A 15,132-nucleotide genomic window follows, 5' to 3' on the forward strand; every position below is an offset into this window, starting at 1 on the left:
GGGGGGGCGGGCAGAGAGCAAGGGAGAGACATAATCCAAAGCAGGCTCCAGGCTCTGAGCTGTCAGCACAGAGCCCCACTCAGGATGTGGGGCTGGAACTCACGAACCTGGAGATCATGACCCGAGCTGAAGTCGGACAGTTAACTGACAGCCACCCAGGCGCCCCAATAAATAAAAACAAAGTGTTATCCTATTAGGATAAATGATGGAAGAAATGTTAATTCTGCAAATAACTAGAAAAAGGATCTGATATGGAAGCTTCTTAAGCACCAAAGTCAGTAAAAGAACTCTGCTACCAATGTTTTATAATATTGACCGTAATTTTGTTTTCATATGTTACCCACCCACACCCACACCCCACATTCCCAAAGAATTACCATTGTTCCATGCTACCTGCTCTGTAAACTGAAAAAATTTGACCTGGAAATATTCCTAATTCAAGTAGAGGGGAAAAGGCAGACTGGTTTGAATATACTCAGGGCTTTTTGCCTTATGAGATTCTCTAGATATTAACATCTCCTGAGATGAGCTCAAAAACTGGAGAAGAATTTTAAAAGTTATAGTATATTGGTATTAGGTAGTATTGTTGCAGAAATCCACCATTTCTTTATAAGGGGAAAGTCTGTGAGATTTGAATGATCAGCAGGCCTGCCTGAGGAAGACACTAATCCTTCCAGGAAGTGAATTTCTCCCTCAGGAAAGTTGTGAGCCTGAGTTAATAATCACAGCCTTTGAAGAGCAAGAATCAAGCTTCAAGGAAGTTTACATTTTAAATGGGAATTTACTTCTTGTAAATTTTGTTACCTGGATGTTTTTTATTTTGTGGTTTTGTTTTGTTTTACTTTTTTATAACCTGGATCACTTTAACCAGACTTTGGACTTTGTGCATCATTTGCTAAAAAAGGATTTCTTGGCTCAGGTTTTCAGTTCACCTCTGATCTATTGGTAAGAATGATGCTTAAACATTTACATTTGGGAGGTGTAAGGACCCAGGCAAAGCCAGGGTCAGATTGTTAAATTTATGTCTTGTTAAAGCTACAGGAAATAACTTCAAATAAAACATTGATGAGTCAATTTATTGAACACTATTCAAGTATTAAATAAACATGCTAAGAAAAATATTCTGGTGGCAGTAGGGAAGACGCTGGGAATGGAGCAAAAAAAAATCTCATTGTTTTCCCCAGGTCTAAAATTAAAGACATTTTACTTAGGGTGCCTGGGTAGCTTAGTTGGGTGAGCATCTGACTCACTTTCAGCTCAGGAAATGATACCAGGTCTGTGGGATGGAGACCCGTGTGGGGCCCCGCACTGAGTATAGAGCCTGCTTGTGATTCTTCCCCCCACCCCCGTCAAATTAATTTTAAATATGAAAAAAGAATTATGAAGATATATTTAATGGAACTTTCCGTCTAACTCGATAGTATTTCCCCCCATCTTTACTGAGGTATAATTGACCAAATTGTGTATATTTAAGGTGTACATGATGGGATGAAATATGCATTTTAAGGACAGGAAAAAGAAAAAAATGTAGCACAAAATGTATATAGATGTGAGGATGCAGTGCTTTAAAAAACACATCTGCTTAAAATTTTGAGTAAGGGCCATGCATAGGTATATGGTATGGGAGGGTTGCAATTTTTTTTAAAGAAACTATGAACGGTATTTTCAGTGACGCTTTTATTAAAAAGAGATGGGTTTTGAAGGTCTGAGGGCAAAGGGCATCGTCTGCTCCCAGACGTTCCCTGAATGCCTCCAGACCTGAGTTTGTGTAACATAGCAGGACGGAGAAGGGAAAGGATTTGTTTTCTCCGGACCACGCAACTCCGGCCCCAATACGCAACTACAATTCCCATCGTCCTCCGGACTTTCCACGTGTGGCCCCTCAGGCCCGCTGCGATCCCGGCAGCGCATGCGCGCAGCCTTGGTTGTCGCCTCGCAGACTGCAGAGGCTGGGCGGGGCTCCTCGGCGCTCGCGGGANCTTCTCTTCGGACCGTTAACCTCGAATGAGGAACGAGCGGAGAGGGAAGGGAGGGGCTGCGGCGGCGCTGGCACAGCCCGCCGGGCCCGGGGCCGGGGGCGGCGAGGTCACGTAACGGCTGCTCTGGCGTCTGCCCGGGGAGGGGGCGCCCTCCCCGGCAGCCGGAGCCCTCCTGCGCGCGCCGCGGCTCCGAAACAGTTACCCGCTCGTAAACAACAGCTGCGCGCGCACCCGCATCAGCTGGCGCCGGGATCCCGCACCTGCGACCTCCTCTTCCTCTCATCCCCGCCGCCCCCTCCTGCTCAGCCCCGGCCAGCCTACGGGGCCGTCTCCTCTCTTGCGAGGACCCGAAGGAAGAACGGCGAGGGCCTGACCTGCGCCGCGGCCCTGTCGGGGAGAAAGCGTCCTCCGGCAAAGGGGTGGCCCGTCCTGTCACACGCAGGAGAAACCCAGAGAGCTGGCCGTGGGCTCGATGGACTAGACGACCTGCCACGACCCTGAGCTGCAGTCCGAGGTGTCGATCGGCTCGCTAGCCGCCTCCTCCCACATCCTAGGGACCGTTCTGCCCGAAGAGCGGGCGGGCCACCCCCGCAGACCTCTTGGAGACGAGAATCCGCTCTGCCCCTGCATCCTCTGCTCACCCTTTTCTCCTCATTCTCCTGTATCGAGTGGTGTGGGCTATTTTTCCCGTTATGCATGCGCATCTCTCCCACCAGACCCAGGTGGATTACTGGCCTCAAAAACATCGGGTGACTCCACACACACCTCCCAGCCAGACCTGTGGGGTATTCACCTGATACACAACAGGTGGCCGGGTGTACACCGTTTTCGCAATCTGATCTGTGCTGTATTCGCCTGGTAAGGGTGGGCCTGCTTGCACTTTGCTCAACTAGAACCGTGGGACATTGACCACATAAAAAAGACTTAACTACCTCGGCGGAAACCTGGGGGTCGAAGGGAGAAAGGTTTCACCTGCTTCTCTGAGACCATGGCACTGAGCCCGCGGCCCCGGACCAGGGGAGATAGCTAGATAACTTTTTTCCTCCCTGAAGAAAGGAAGTTACACGAGATTGGCATCGTTTTGTCTTTTTCGCCCCTTAAATATTTAATGGTAGTGCACTTTCTGGGATAGTCTGTTTGAATTCTGAGTAGGATTCTTCTTTGGAACTTTTTATGGTATAAATCAAGGTTATTGAAGGTTTTTTTTAAGTTATCTTTTCTATTTTGCAATCAAAAGTAGCTAGCGTAGGAGGAAGGATTTTTGCGGGGGTTTCCTTTTTTCTTTGTTCTTCTAAAGGAAAAGAAAACGAATAATGCATCCTCCAGAAACCACCACCAAGATGGCTTCAGTTCGGTTCATGGTGACACCAACAAAGATCGATGACATTCCTGGTTTGTCAGATACCAGCCCGGACCTCAGCTCCCGGTCCAGCTCCCGAGTAAGATTTAGCTCACGGGAAAGTGTGCCAGAAACAAGCCGTAGTGAGCCTATGAGTGAGATGTCTGGAGCCACCACTTCACTGGCAACTGTTGCACTGGATCCAGCTAGTGACCGGACTTCTAATCCCCAGGATGTTACTGAGGGTAAGTGGGAACCCAGATGACAGGACACGTCCGTTACTGGCTTATTGATCTGTTTGTCTACTGGGAAATCACTTTTACATTCTGCAGTAACCAGGAACCAAGGTACCTCTTTTTGAGATGCCTGGGAACCCTTTGGAATAATGGTTAGCCCTCCAACTCTCTGCAGCAATTATCTGGCATGTGGGAAGGTATATGGAAAGAAGGAACGCAAATTTATATTCTAATTTCTTCATTTTGCCTTCTTAGAATTGAAATGACTGTTTTGGTTTAGGACGAATATTGAAGAAGTTAATAGTTTTTCAGCACAGAGAATCCTAAATTGTGAAATTTAGTGGAGAGCTAGCTTTGGGGCTCAAAATATTACAGTTGGCTTTTTAAGGTTAGTGACCAGGAGTAGTTATTGATCTTATCTTAGCTATTGATTTTCCTACAAAGATTTCAGAATCTTTATTACAAAATTTCTTGTAAAAATTTATATTATACAGAGACAGTAGAAGCTTAGCTTACTCAGGATGAGGCTGGTGGATCTATTGTGCTATCCTATCGAATGGAGAAATTCTAAAGAGGCTTGTGGGGCCTAATTCTCATATAATTTTGTAGAGAGGCTTTTAGGGTCTGATTTCTACATAATTTATTCACTTGGAACATTAGATGGAATGTGTTGAGTCTTTGTAGTCAGGAAACAGTAGTACACAAGCCACTTCTGACTTATCTTAGCCACTACAGACCTTAAGCTGCCTACACTAATTTGCGTTAGCTGGTTTGTAAGTTGTTTCTGGATTTAGTGGAAAGAGTGATGGAAGAGAGAAAGGATATACAATGGAGAGGTGATAACATTTTTCAGACCCTGAAGTACAAAAGTTTGGGAATTACTGTACTGCTTTATATATTTAGTTTTGTGCTAAATTGTAATGTAGATCTGTCTAGTAATGAAAACTTCTCTTAAGAATCTTAAAGATTCTTAAAATGGTATTCTACCCAATTTGAAAACCATAGCTTCAGCTACTGACTTGACATTTTCTGGTATCAGGAAGTATTGTTCTTCTTGACCGAAAGGGTGCAGGAAGCCAGAATGATTTTAGTTCCTTGTTTCTATTTGTGTTTTTTGAATGTCTGGAGACATAGTAGATTTGGTAAAGTTTGTAGTTCTAGAATTCACTTATCCTTGATTGTTTTATGGAGATAAGGACTATTTTCAACTTCTTGACAAACTTTATACCATGGAATGGAATAAATAGTTTATCATTTTCTTTTCTTCCCAATTAGTTCTAAATTGTAGTTTTAGTTTATATCTGTCACACTACATTTAAGTTGTAAAAATGCCAGATAAAGACTATTAACAGTATTAATGTTTTTAATGCAGTAATTGTCATTAGGCAATTTATAGCTAAATGCTGTTTAGTCTTGTGATTTATATATTATGGAATTCCATTTTTATTCTGTTTAAAAAGTGAACTTATTTCTGTAATATGTTATCCTTCTGGAACAGGATCCTTATCCAGGCTGCTGTCCTTACCTTATTTACAAGCATTATTTACAGTATAGAATGGTATTGTTTTACACTGTAGAGGTAAAACTGGGGACCTGTCTAAGTAAAATCTATGGTATTTAGATGGGTATAGAAGTTAAAGCTTGGCTCTTCAACATATCCCTTAATGTTTAAATATTATGGTACCAAATGAAAGAGAAATTAACAGTCCAGCCATTAGAATACAATTTCAACTAGTTCCCTATTTTACTAATGACCTATTTTTTTCTCTTTCTGTCTTCTAAAAAATTATGACAACTATAATCCTGTGATATATTTTCCCCACTATTAGAGGGACTGATAAAAAATAACAGTTATTTCATCTTTGGCTTCTTAATAAGCGGATTCTCTTGTTAGACTTAGATACCCAGATCTTAATAAGATCCTGTTGTCAAGAATATCAAGGACATACTAATTTACATTTGTCTCTGGGCTGGAATTAGTATCGGAAAACACTGAATTTTCTGCAATTGATTCCTGTCCTTAAGCTCATAGTGTATTTCAGAATTGTGTTTCTATTTTAATATTTAGAATTCTGTAATTTTTTTGGCCTTTCATATATACATCCTTCCATGTTTGTGACATTGGTATGATTATCTCTCCTTTCTCCACAATTCCCATGCCTCTCACATTCCTTACACATTTAAGCTTCCCACCTTAAATTTCTTTTCTCATCATACACTTTTTACTCACATTATGTTGTACAACCAAGGGGGCTGAAACACAAAGTTTTAAGTACTTATTTCTATCTGTGTTTTAAGTTTTTCTACTGTTGGCCTTTTGAGTAGGTAATTCTCTTTCTACTATCAAAGCATTTATAATTTTCCTTTCATTTTGTCAAAGTTCCATTGGAATATATGGGATTGTGCAGTTGGTAAATAAAAGCAAGAATCTTAGACTGTACTTGCTTTTTATTTTTTATTGTTTTAATTGAAAAAAAATTTTACTGTCTTTATTTTTTATTTTGAGAGATAGAAACAGAGAGCAAGCGGGGGAGGGCTAGAGAGAGAGGGAGACAGAGAAATCTGAAGCAGACTCCAGGCTCTGAGCTGTCAGCACAGAGCCCGATGCGGGGCTGGAGCCCATGAACCATGAGCAGAAGTTGGACGCCTAACCAATGGAGGCACCCAGACGCCCCTGCTTTTTTTTTTTAAGTTTTTTTTTTTTTTTTAATTTATTTCTGAGAGAGAGACACAGCATGAACAGAGGATGGTCAGAGAGAGAAGGAGACACAGAATCTGAAACGGGCACCAGGCTCTGAGCTAGCTGTCAGCACAGAGCCCAAAATGGGGCTCGAACACAGGAACCGTGAGATTATGACCTGAGCTGAAGTCAGACCCTTAACCGCTTAACCCATTGAGCCACCCAGGCGCCCCAGTCTGTAGTTGCTTTTACATGAAGAATGCCTTAAAGATACAGAAGGAGCTGTTGAGAGTGGATACCTATGGAGAGTTATGAAAATAGGGTGGAGAAGAGGAACTTTCCTTTACCTAAACAATTCAGAAAAGTACAATTTTTTAGATTGAGGGTGTATCACTTTAATAATAAAAATTTTAAGAGGCATAGCATGTAGGGAACCTTAGATGATCAAGAATTAAATTCTGAAGAAAAACAAGAATTGAATTCTGGTCAAACTCTATTTTAAAAAATTGGTGGGGGATGCTTGGGTGGCTCAGTCGTTGAGTCGGTCTTCGGCTCAGGTCATGATCTCACAGTTCATGGGTTTGAGCCCCACATTAGGCTCTGTGCTGACAGCTCAGAGCCTGGAGCCTGCTTTGGATTCTGTATCTCCCTCTCTCTGCCCCATCCCCATTTGCACTCTGTTTTTCTCTCTCTCTCAAAAATAAATAAACATTAAAATAAAAATAAGGCTTACAGAGATGGTGATTTGTAGATCACAGAGTGGGAAAGCCAAGACTGAAAAGTGCAGGCACCCTGACATATCTAGTGCTTATATCATTTTGATTCTGCCATGATGAACATTATTTACATTTGCCTCATAACTATTTGGTTATCTTAAATGATTGTTAAAATAATACCAAAAAAGAGCAAGGAACATATTTTTATATGTCTTACGCAGGCTTCAATACATTTCATCTTTTTACAATTGAACAAATGTTCCCTGAGGCTCTGATACGTGTGAGGTACTCCAGTAGGAATCATAGGAAATATGTATATCAGACAGTCTCTGCCTTTGGAGAGCTTGTGGTTTAGGGGTGAAAATGACAAGAACACTTTAGCCATTCCTTCACCATACATTTACTGAACACTTATTAGGGGTCAGGCCTTGTTCTGAGTGTTAAGGATGCAGGAGAACCAAGAAAAAGAATCCCAGTAACTGTTGTAAGGAAAGTTATGATCTAATAGAGAAAAGAAACAAATGTTCCTATGAATTGTAATGCTGTGTGATAAATACAAAAATAAAGATACAGCAAAATACCAAAAAATGAAAAATACAACACATCTTAGAATAATACAGTAGAAAAATATACTGAAGGAAAATGATGAACTGAGTTACAAATGGAGACACTTAGAGACTGAGGACCTGATGGAGTAAAGTGGTAGTGAAAGATGTAGAAGGATTAAAGATTGTGGTCAGACAGTTGAATGCTAGAGTTAATTGTTTCAGAGGTGGGGCAAGTCCAGTGTTAACATGATTTAACGTGCAGCCTTGGGAGTGAGTTTCTGAAAACTCACTCGGGTAAAAGTAAAATCCATTTAAGTCAAGGAGCTCTAAGTATACCCATTCTGACGGTGACTGTTAACAAGTATTTATTGGGGGGGCGTTAGGTGGTAGAGACGCAAACGTAATTTAGATAAGTCCCTCCTTCAAAGAGTCGCCTTCTGTCTGAAACTTTTTCTGATTCACCCCTACTCCCAGATAAAATAGATTGGTTCTTTATGTCCCTGTATCCCTTAGATTAGTGTCCGTCTATTTCACTTAATTTTGTTGTTTTTGTTTGTATGTTATCTTTCTCACCTAGACAGTAAGGTTCTTGGGATAGGAACACAAAGTTGTTTTTGTATCATCAGCAGCTAGTATAGTATGTGATGCCACATATAATTTGCACTCAATAAAATACATATTGAGTTGATGATCTTCTAAGCTAAAAAAAAAAAAAAGGAGAGAGAAAGATAGAAATAGGGATGCCTGGGTGGCTCAGTCAGTTATGCATCCAACTCTTGGTTTTGGCTCAGGTCATGATCTCGTGGGTTTGAGTCCCACATTGGGCTCTGCACTGGCAGAGCCTACTAGGGATTCTCTTTCTCTCCGTCGCTCGCTGCTCCTCCTCCACTTGTGCACTCTCTCTCACTCTCTCTCAAAATAAATAAACTTTTAAAAAAGGATAGAAATATAAACAAAAAATTAAAAACATACTATGATAAAGGCAAATGAAATGAACTCACTAGAGCAGTGATGCTTCATCTGGTTGCATATTGGAATGACCTAGAGATCTTTTTAGAAAATACCTCTGCCCCTTTCCCAGGGGTTCTGATTTAATTGCATCAGTAGTTTTTAAAAGCTTTTCAGCTGATTCTAATATAAAGCCAGCATTGAAGACCATAGCCCAGAAGGGAAGAATGATTAATGCTGTGCATTTGAGAAGAACTTTCCCACCTGATTAGGACTTCACTGAGTAGATAGTCACAGCAGGCTTTTCCTTAAATGTCAGTAGGTCTTACAGAATAGAATATTTATCTGTTCTTCGAGCCATTACACTACACATGTATGTTTAGCCTATTCATCTGATCTAGGGTTAAATCAGAATAGTGATCGACTAAGCCACTTGGAGAGCTGTCTAGTTGTTTTGTTTTGTTTTCCTCCATAAGAACATACTTCAGAGTACCAAGTACTTTTCCAAAAAACTTCTAATTTTTTGCCCCAAGCCAAAATAATTGAATTACACTGTATTGTCAATCAAAGGTGACTATTACCCTTACTTTAAATATATCTTTCATATTATAGTTGGCTTCTGAACAACACAGGGGTTAGGGGTACCAAACCCTCTGCAATAGAATATCTGAATGTAACTTTTGACTACCCCAAACTTTAACTGCTAATAGCCTACTGTTGACCAGAAGCCTTACTAATAATGTAAACAATCAGTTAACATATTTGTACATGTTATAGACTATATTCTTACAATAAAGTAAGCTAGAGAAAAGAAAATGTTCCTAAGAAAATCATAAGGGAGAGAAAATGTGTTTACAATATTGTTCTGTATTCTTTATAGAAAAAAATCCCAAGATTAAGTGGACACATGCAGTTCCTACCTGTGTTGTTCAAAGGTCAAGTGTATGTGGTTCTTGAATATTGTTCATTTCACTTTAGCACTCTGTGAGCTATAACTTTGTAGAGGGTAGTAAGATGGATAGTTTCATAAAAACACATGGATTTGGTACCTACTTAGCTCATCTGATAGCATCCTCTGATTTTATACATATATGTATTTTTTTTTTAACTTTATTTTTGAGAGGGTGAGAGAGACAGAGCATAAGAGGAGGGGAGCAGAGAGAGAGAGAGGGAGACAGAATCTGAAGCAGGCTCCAGGCTCTGAGCTGTCAGCACAGAGCCTGACGTGGGGCTCAAACCCAAGGACCATGAGATCATGACCTGAGCCGAAGTCGGATATTCAACTGACTGAGCCACCCACGCGCCCCTACATACATGTATTTTTTAAGGGTTTCCAGTATTACTTCTTTGAAACATTTTGGTCATAAACCACATCTGTCTTTCTTCTCTTTCCATACTTTACACCACAGGAGGCAATCAGCCAAATCCAGAATATGGGAAATTTTACTAAATAACCAGATTCTTCAAAAACTAAATGTCATGGGGTGGAGGAGGAGTGATGGGAAGAGAGGGAAAACTGTTACAGACAAAAAGCAGACCAACCAAATGCAAGGTGTGGACTTTATTTGGATCCTGATGTTAACAAGAATAAAAGATACCTTTGGGGTAATCAGGGAAATGTACTTGGCATTAAATGATTTTAATGAATTATTGTGAATTTTCTTAGGTATATTTAAGACATTGTGGTAAAGTCCTTATCTATAAAGATACATATTGAAGTATTTACAAGTGAAATGAAATGTACTCCCACCACCCAACCCCAAAAAAGTTGAGAAATAGAGCAACGTTGGCAAACATTTCTATTTTGAATTGGAGTAAAATTGCATGGGGATTCATTTTACTAGATTTTTTTTCTGCTTTTGTGTATATTTGAAAATATCTATAATAAAAACTTTTAAAAGGTTGAACTGTGATTAAGAAAGCTGCTTTGATAGAACTTCTTTTACAGAGTGTGTCCTAGCATACTCTATGTTTTGACTAAATCAGCAATTGGTAAAGTGATGCTTCAACTTCGTGTCTTTTATTTTTGGTAATTTCTTCCATGCCCTCACTAATTCTTTTTTTTTTTTTAATGTTTTATTTATTTTTGAGAGAGAGAGACAGCGTGAGCAGGGGAGTGTCAGAGAGAGAGAGGGAGTCACAGAATCCAAAGACAGGCTCCAGGCTCTGAGAGAACTGTCAGCACAGAGCCCGATGAAGGGCTCAAACCTACTAACCATGAGATCATGACCTGAGCCAAAGTCAGACGTTAACCGACTGAGCCACCCAGGCGCCCTACCCTCACTAATTCTTTTCCACCAAAGGCCTTATTTTTTTCCTGTCAGTGGCATGTTTCTTGCTTCCAGATTCTCATAAATCTTGCTTTGATATTGTTTACCGGAATGGAAGACAAGAAAGAGGACATTCCTGGGCACCTTTGAAAGTAATACTTTGCCATTTCAAAGTTATTAGAATAAGAGGAAAGTTTCTAATGCTGACATTTAAGATCATTTGTAATGACCTGTGCGGATGATATTTTGCTGTGAACTTTGGGTTATAGCTGCCTCTCTTTTTGTCTCCTCTGCCTAGACTCTGAAATAGCAAGACCTTGGTGCAAATTCTCTCTCTCTCTCTCTCTTTTTAAGTTTGTTCATTTATTTTGAGAGAGTGAGCACAAGTGGGGAACAGGCAGACAGAGAGGGGAAAAAAAAGAGAATCCCAAGCAGGTTCCATGCCATCAGTGTGGAGTCCGAGGCAGGGCTTGAACTCAACAAACCATGAGATCATGACCTAAGCTGAAATCAAGGGTCAGACGCTTAATTGACTGAGCCACCCAGGTGCCCCAACCTTTATGCAGACTGTAAAAAAGATAACTCCTCTAGGCTTCGCCAGAAAAGGACAAACTGGATTTCAATGCCCAACCCCTGCCCTTTCCGTGTGACACCATCTCACAGCAGCTGCCTCTGGTGGGTTCATTGAATCAGAATAATGCAGATGATACGTGTTTAAGCTCTTGGAGAGGTCTTTTCTTGTTGTTGTTTCCTTTTTCTTTTTTGTAGAGAAAGATGAAAGATTTATGTGATACGAAGAGAAACCAGAGTATGGTGATGGGTTTCGTAGCAGTACATACGAAACCTTGGAGGGGTATATTGTGGAAATTATGAAAGCATTCTATTTTGTGAATGTGTAAAACAATGTGTTATTTTAATGCTTTTTCATAAGTAAATAAGAAAATAAGATGTTCCTCATTACAGTCCTGTGATTAGTGCTTTGGTGTATTGTGTAGAACCCCAGCAATTATAAATGAAGTTATGAGCGCAAAACTGCAGAACATAGAGCACGCACACAGCAGACACACAAGGCACCTTGCTTTAACTGCAGAAGTTCAATAGTTGATGAATAAGAAATATTATTACCATATTTGCTCAGTTCTAAAGCATACATTTGTCATCTTTTTAACATTTCTGACATTGAGGTGCATTTTACTTTTGAAGAATTTTGAACTACTGTTAAATCATTGGTGGAACTTAAGAGCAAAATTTCAGAATCAAGTCAATATTGTAAATAAATCAGTCTGAAAGGCTGTGCACAGTCTGAAATTTTGAAGTTACCTTTAGATGTCTACTGAAAAACTGGGAGGGCTGAAGCTTGTTTTTCTTCTTAAAATGGAAGTTTTTGTAGTTGACAAGCCCAGAGATAGAAAACAAAAGTTGTGTTCTTAGGAGATAACAGGTAATATGTTTAGGTTTTAATCCTAACTTTAGGGTTTTTTTTTTTTTTTTTAATATTTTTATTTATTTCTACGGGAGAGAGAGACACCGTGAGCAGGGAGGGTCAGAGAGAGAGGGAGTCACAGACTGAAACAGGCTCCAGGCTCTGAGCTGGCAGTCAGCACAGAGCCCGACGCGGGGCTCGAACCCACGAACCGCGAGATCATGACCTAAGTGAAAGTCGGACGCTTAACCGACTAAGCCACCCAGGCGCCCCTTGTTTTTCATTTTAAAGTTCCCTGTTCGCTTAGAGCTGGGTTTCAGTCTCCACTTTCTTGACTAAATTGGTCAGTGGAGTCTTCTGCTTTGCATTTTTATTACTGCATTGCTAAGCCTTATACTTTTCTAATGGTCTTGAGAAATCCATGCAAGATATTCAATTAGTAGCATTCCTCTTTTTATTTTTCTGTTATTTGTTTTTTTATTTAAAAAAAATTTTTTTAATGTTTTATTTATTTCTAGGAGAGAGAGAGAGAGACAGAGTGAGCAGGGGAGGGTCAGAGAGAGAGGGAGTCACAGACTCTGAAACAGGCTCCAGGCTCTGAGCTGGCAGTCAGCACAGAGCCCGACGCGGGGCTCGAACCCACGAACCGCGAGATCATGACCTAAGCGAAAGTCGGACGCTTAACCAACTAAGCCACCCAGGTGCCCCTTGGTTTTTTTTTTTTTTTTTTTTTAGAGCAGAAGGGCAGGGGAGCGGGGGNNNNATGCGAGTGGGACAGAGGGGCAAAGGGACAGAGAGAGAAAAAGAGAGAACCTCATGCAGACTCCAAACTCAGCATAGTGCCAGATGCAGGGCTGGATCCCATGACTCTGGGATCATGACCTGAGGTGAAATCAAGAGTCAGATGCTCGATTGACTAAGCCACCCAGGCACCACAATATTCCTGTTTTTACAGTCAGAACCATTTGGTTGATAGTTTTAATTTTTGGCCAAGTGGCACTAGAATTTCCTAATTTTCTCCATTTTACCACAAAAATCTGCTTTTATTTAGGGGTAAGACTATTCAGTTTTTATACAGCTGGTTTGAAAATAATAAGTTTAAAAACTCTTATATATTGGGGTGCTTGGGTGGCTCAGTCGGTTGAGTGTCCAACTCTTGATTTCTGCTTAGGTCATGATCTCACAGTTCAGGAGCTTGAGCCCTGCATCGGCCTCTGTACTGGCAGCAAAGAACCTCCTTGAGATTCTCTCTCTGTCTCTCTCTCTCTCTCTAAAAATAAACTTAAAAAAAATCTTTTTAACCCTTGCATAAACAGTACATTTTCACTTTGAGGAGCTATGAGAAATCGGGGCAAACTGAAATTTATCTTATTTGAGAGCATTTGTATTTAACATGTGAGCTTTTTTTTTATACATCCAGAAATAATATTTTCACAACTGATTATTTACATCCTAAATTATTTTTTAAATATTTTTTTATTTAAAAAGTTTTAGGGGCGCCTGGGTGGTTCACTTGGTTCAGTATCAGACTCTTGATTTCAGCTCAGGTCATGATCTCAGTTTGTGAGATCAAGCCCCGCATTGGACCCTGCTTGGCATTCTCCATCTCCCTTGCTCTCTGCCCATCCCCCACTTGCTCCTACACACTCTCACACTGTTTCTCTCAAAATAAACATTTTTTAGATAAAATTAAAAATTTTTTCCATAGTTTTACGGTGTACTAATTTCCAATAGAAGTCTAAGAATTATTAGGAAATAGAAAACATTCTTCCCTATTAGATGAAAAATTATGTTTTGAAATTTTTTCATTTAAAATAAAGTCATTTTCTTCAGAGCTATGATGGGATTTCTCATCCAAGAGAAAATTGAAACTGATGAGGTTAAGTAACCTGCCCAAGGTCATACAAGTAATAAATTGAAGAATAGTAATTTACACCCAGGTGTGTGTGTGATTTTAATTTCAGTATCCCTGTTACTACACTTTCTCTACTAACATTAGTTGGCTGTATTGAAGCATTTAGTAAGCAACAAAGGCATAGTAGAAGAAGTATAAAAGAAATACAGCTTTTATGTTCAGTGTACATTTTTTAAGTTTTTTGTTTGGATTGGGGGCATGAAAGGAAATAGGATTTTTTGTTTGTTTTTTCAAAAGAAGGTAGTAAAATGACATGTTTCCCGAATAATTTTAAGGTTCTTTGTTCCTAAAAGGAAATCTGACCTAAAAGTGTCTTTTTTTTTTTTTTTTAAAGATTTTATTTTTAAGTAATCTCTACACCTAACATGGGGCTCAAACCCACAACTCTGAGATCAAGAGTCACATGCTCCACCACCTGAGCCAGCCAGGTGTCCCTATTTCAGTGCCTTTTAAATAAATGGCCCGCATATACCCAGGGCAATTTAATAGTGATAAATTATACAGTTATTCATTTAGGCACATTAGTTCATCCTCTCTAAAGTTAATATTCATATTTTGACCCAAGTTTCAGTAGTAGTAATAATTGTGTTTTGGTTTTGGTTTTTAGTAATCTCTACCCCCAACATGGGGCTAGGTCACAACCCTGAAATTGGCAAGCACACGTTGTACCAACTGAATCAGGCATCCTATAGTTGTTTTAAAATGTCTGTTTTAAAATGGAGTTTTGGGGGTGCCTTGGTGGCTCAGTGGAGCATCCAACTCCTGATTTTGGGTCAGGTCATGGGATCGAGCCCTGAATCAGACTCTGTGCTGAACATGGAGTCTGCTTGAGATTCTCTCTCTCTCTCTCTCTCTCTCTCTCTCTCTCCCCCCCCATCCTCTGCCCCTCTCCCCTACTTGTGTGCACATGTGTACTCTCTGTCCCTTTCAAAATAAAATGGGAGTTTTGTTGGAAGGAAGGAAGCAATAACTTATTTAAAAACAAATACTTGGGGGCGCCTTGGTGGCTCAGTCAGTTGAGCGTCCAGCTTCAGTTCAGGGCATGATCTCACAGTTTGTGGGTTCGAGCCCCACGTTG

General features: G+C 40.2%; 1 protein-coding gene across 2 annotated transcripts in view; it reads left to right on the plus strand.

Annotated features, from left to right (window-relative positions):
- The first annotated feature begins 1,994 nt into the window (after positions 1-1,994).
- SLC12A6 (solute carrier family 12 member 6) overlaps positions 1,995-15,132 on the plus strand; it is a 91,720-nt gene continuing 78,582 nt past the window's right edge. For both annotated transcript variants that reach the window (XM_077771669.1, XM_077771670.1), the window contains exon 1: positions 1,995-3,563. In XM_077771669.1, coding sequence (XP_077627795.1) covers positions 3,293-3,563 — 271 coding nt within the window. In that variant the 5' untranslated portion in view covers positions 1,995-3,292. The remainder of the gene's footprint in view (positions 3,564-15,132) is intronic.

This window comes from Crocuta crocuta, unplaced genomic scaffold, assembly GCF_008692635.1.
Source record: "Crocuta crocuta isolate KB4526 unplaced genomic scaffold, BGI_CrCroc_1.0 scaffold156, whole genome shotgun sequence".
Lineage (NCBI taxonomy): Eukaryota > Metazoa > Chordata > Mammalia > Carnivora > Hyaenidae > Crocuta > Crocuta crocuta.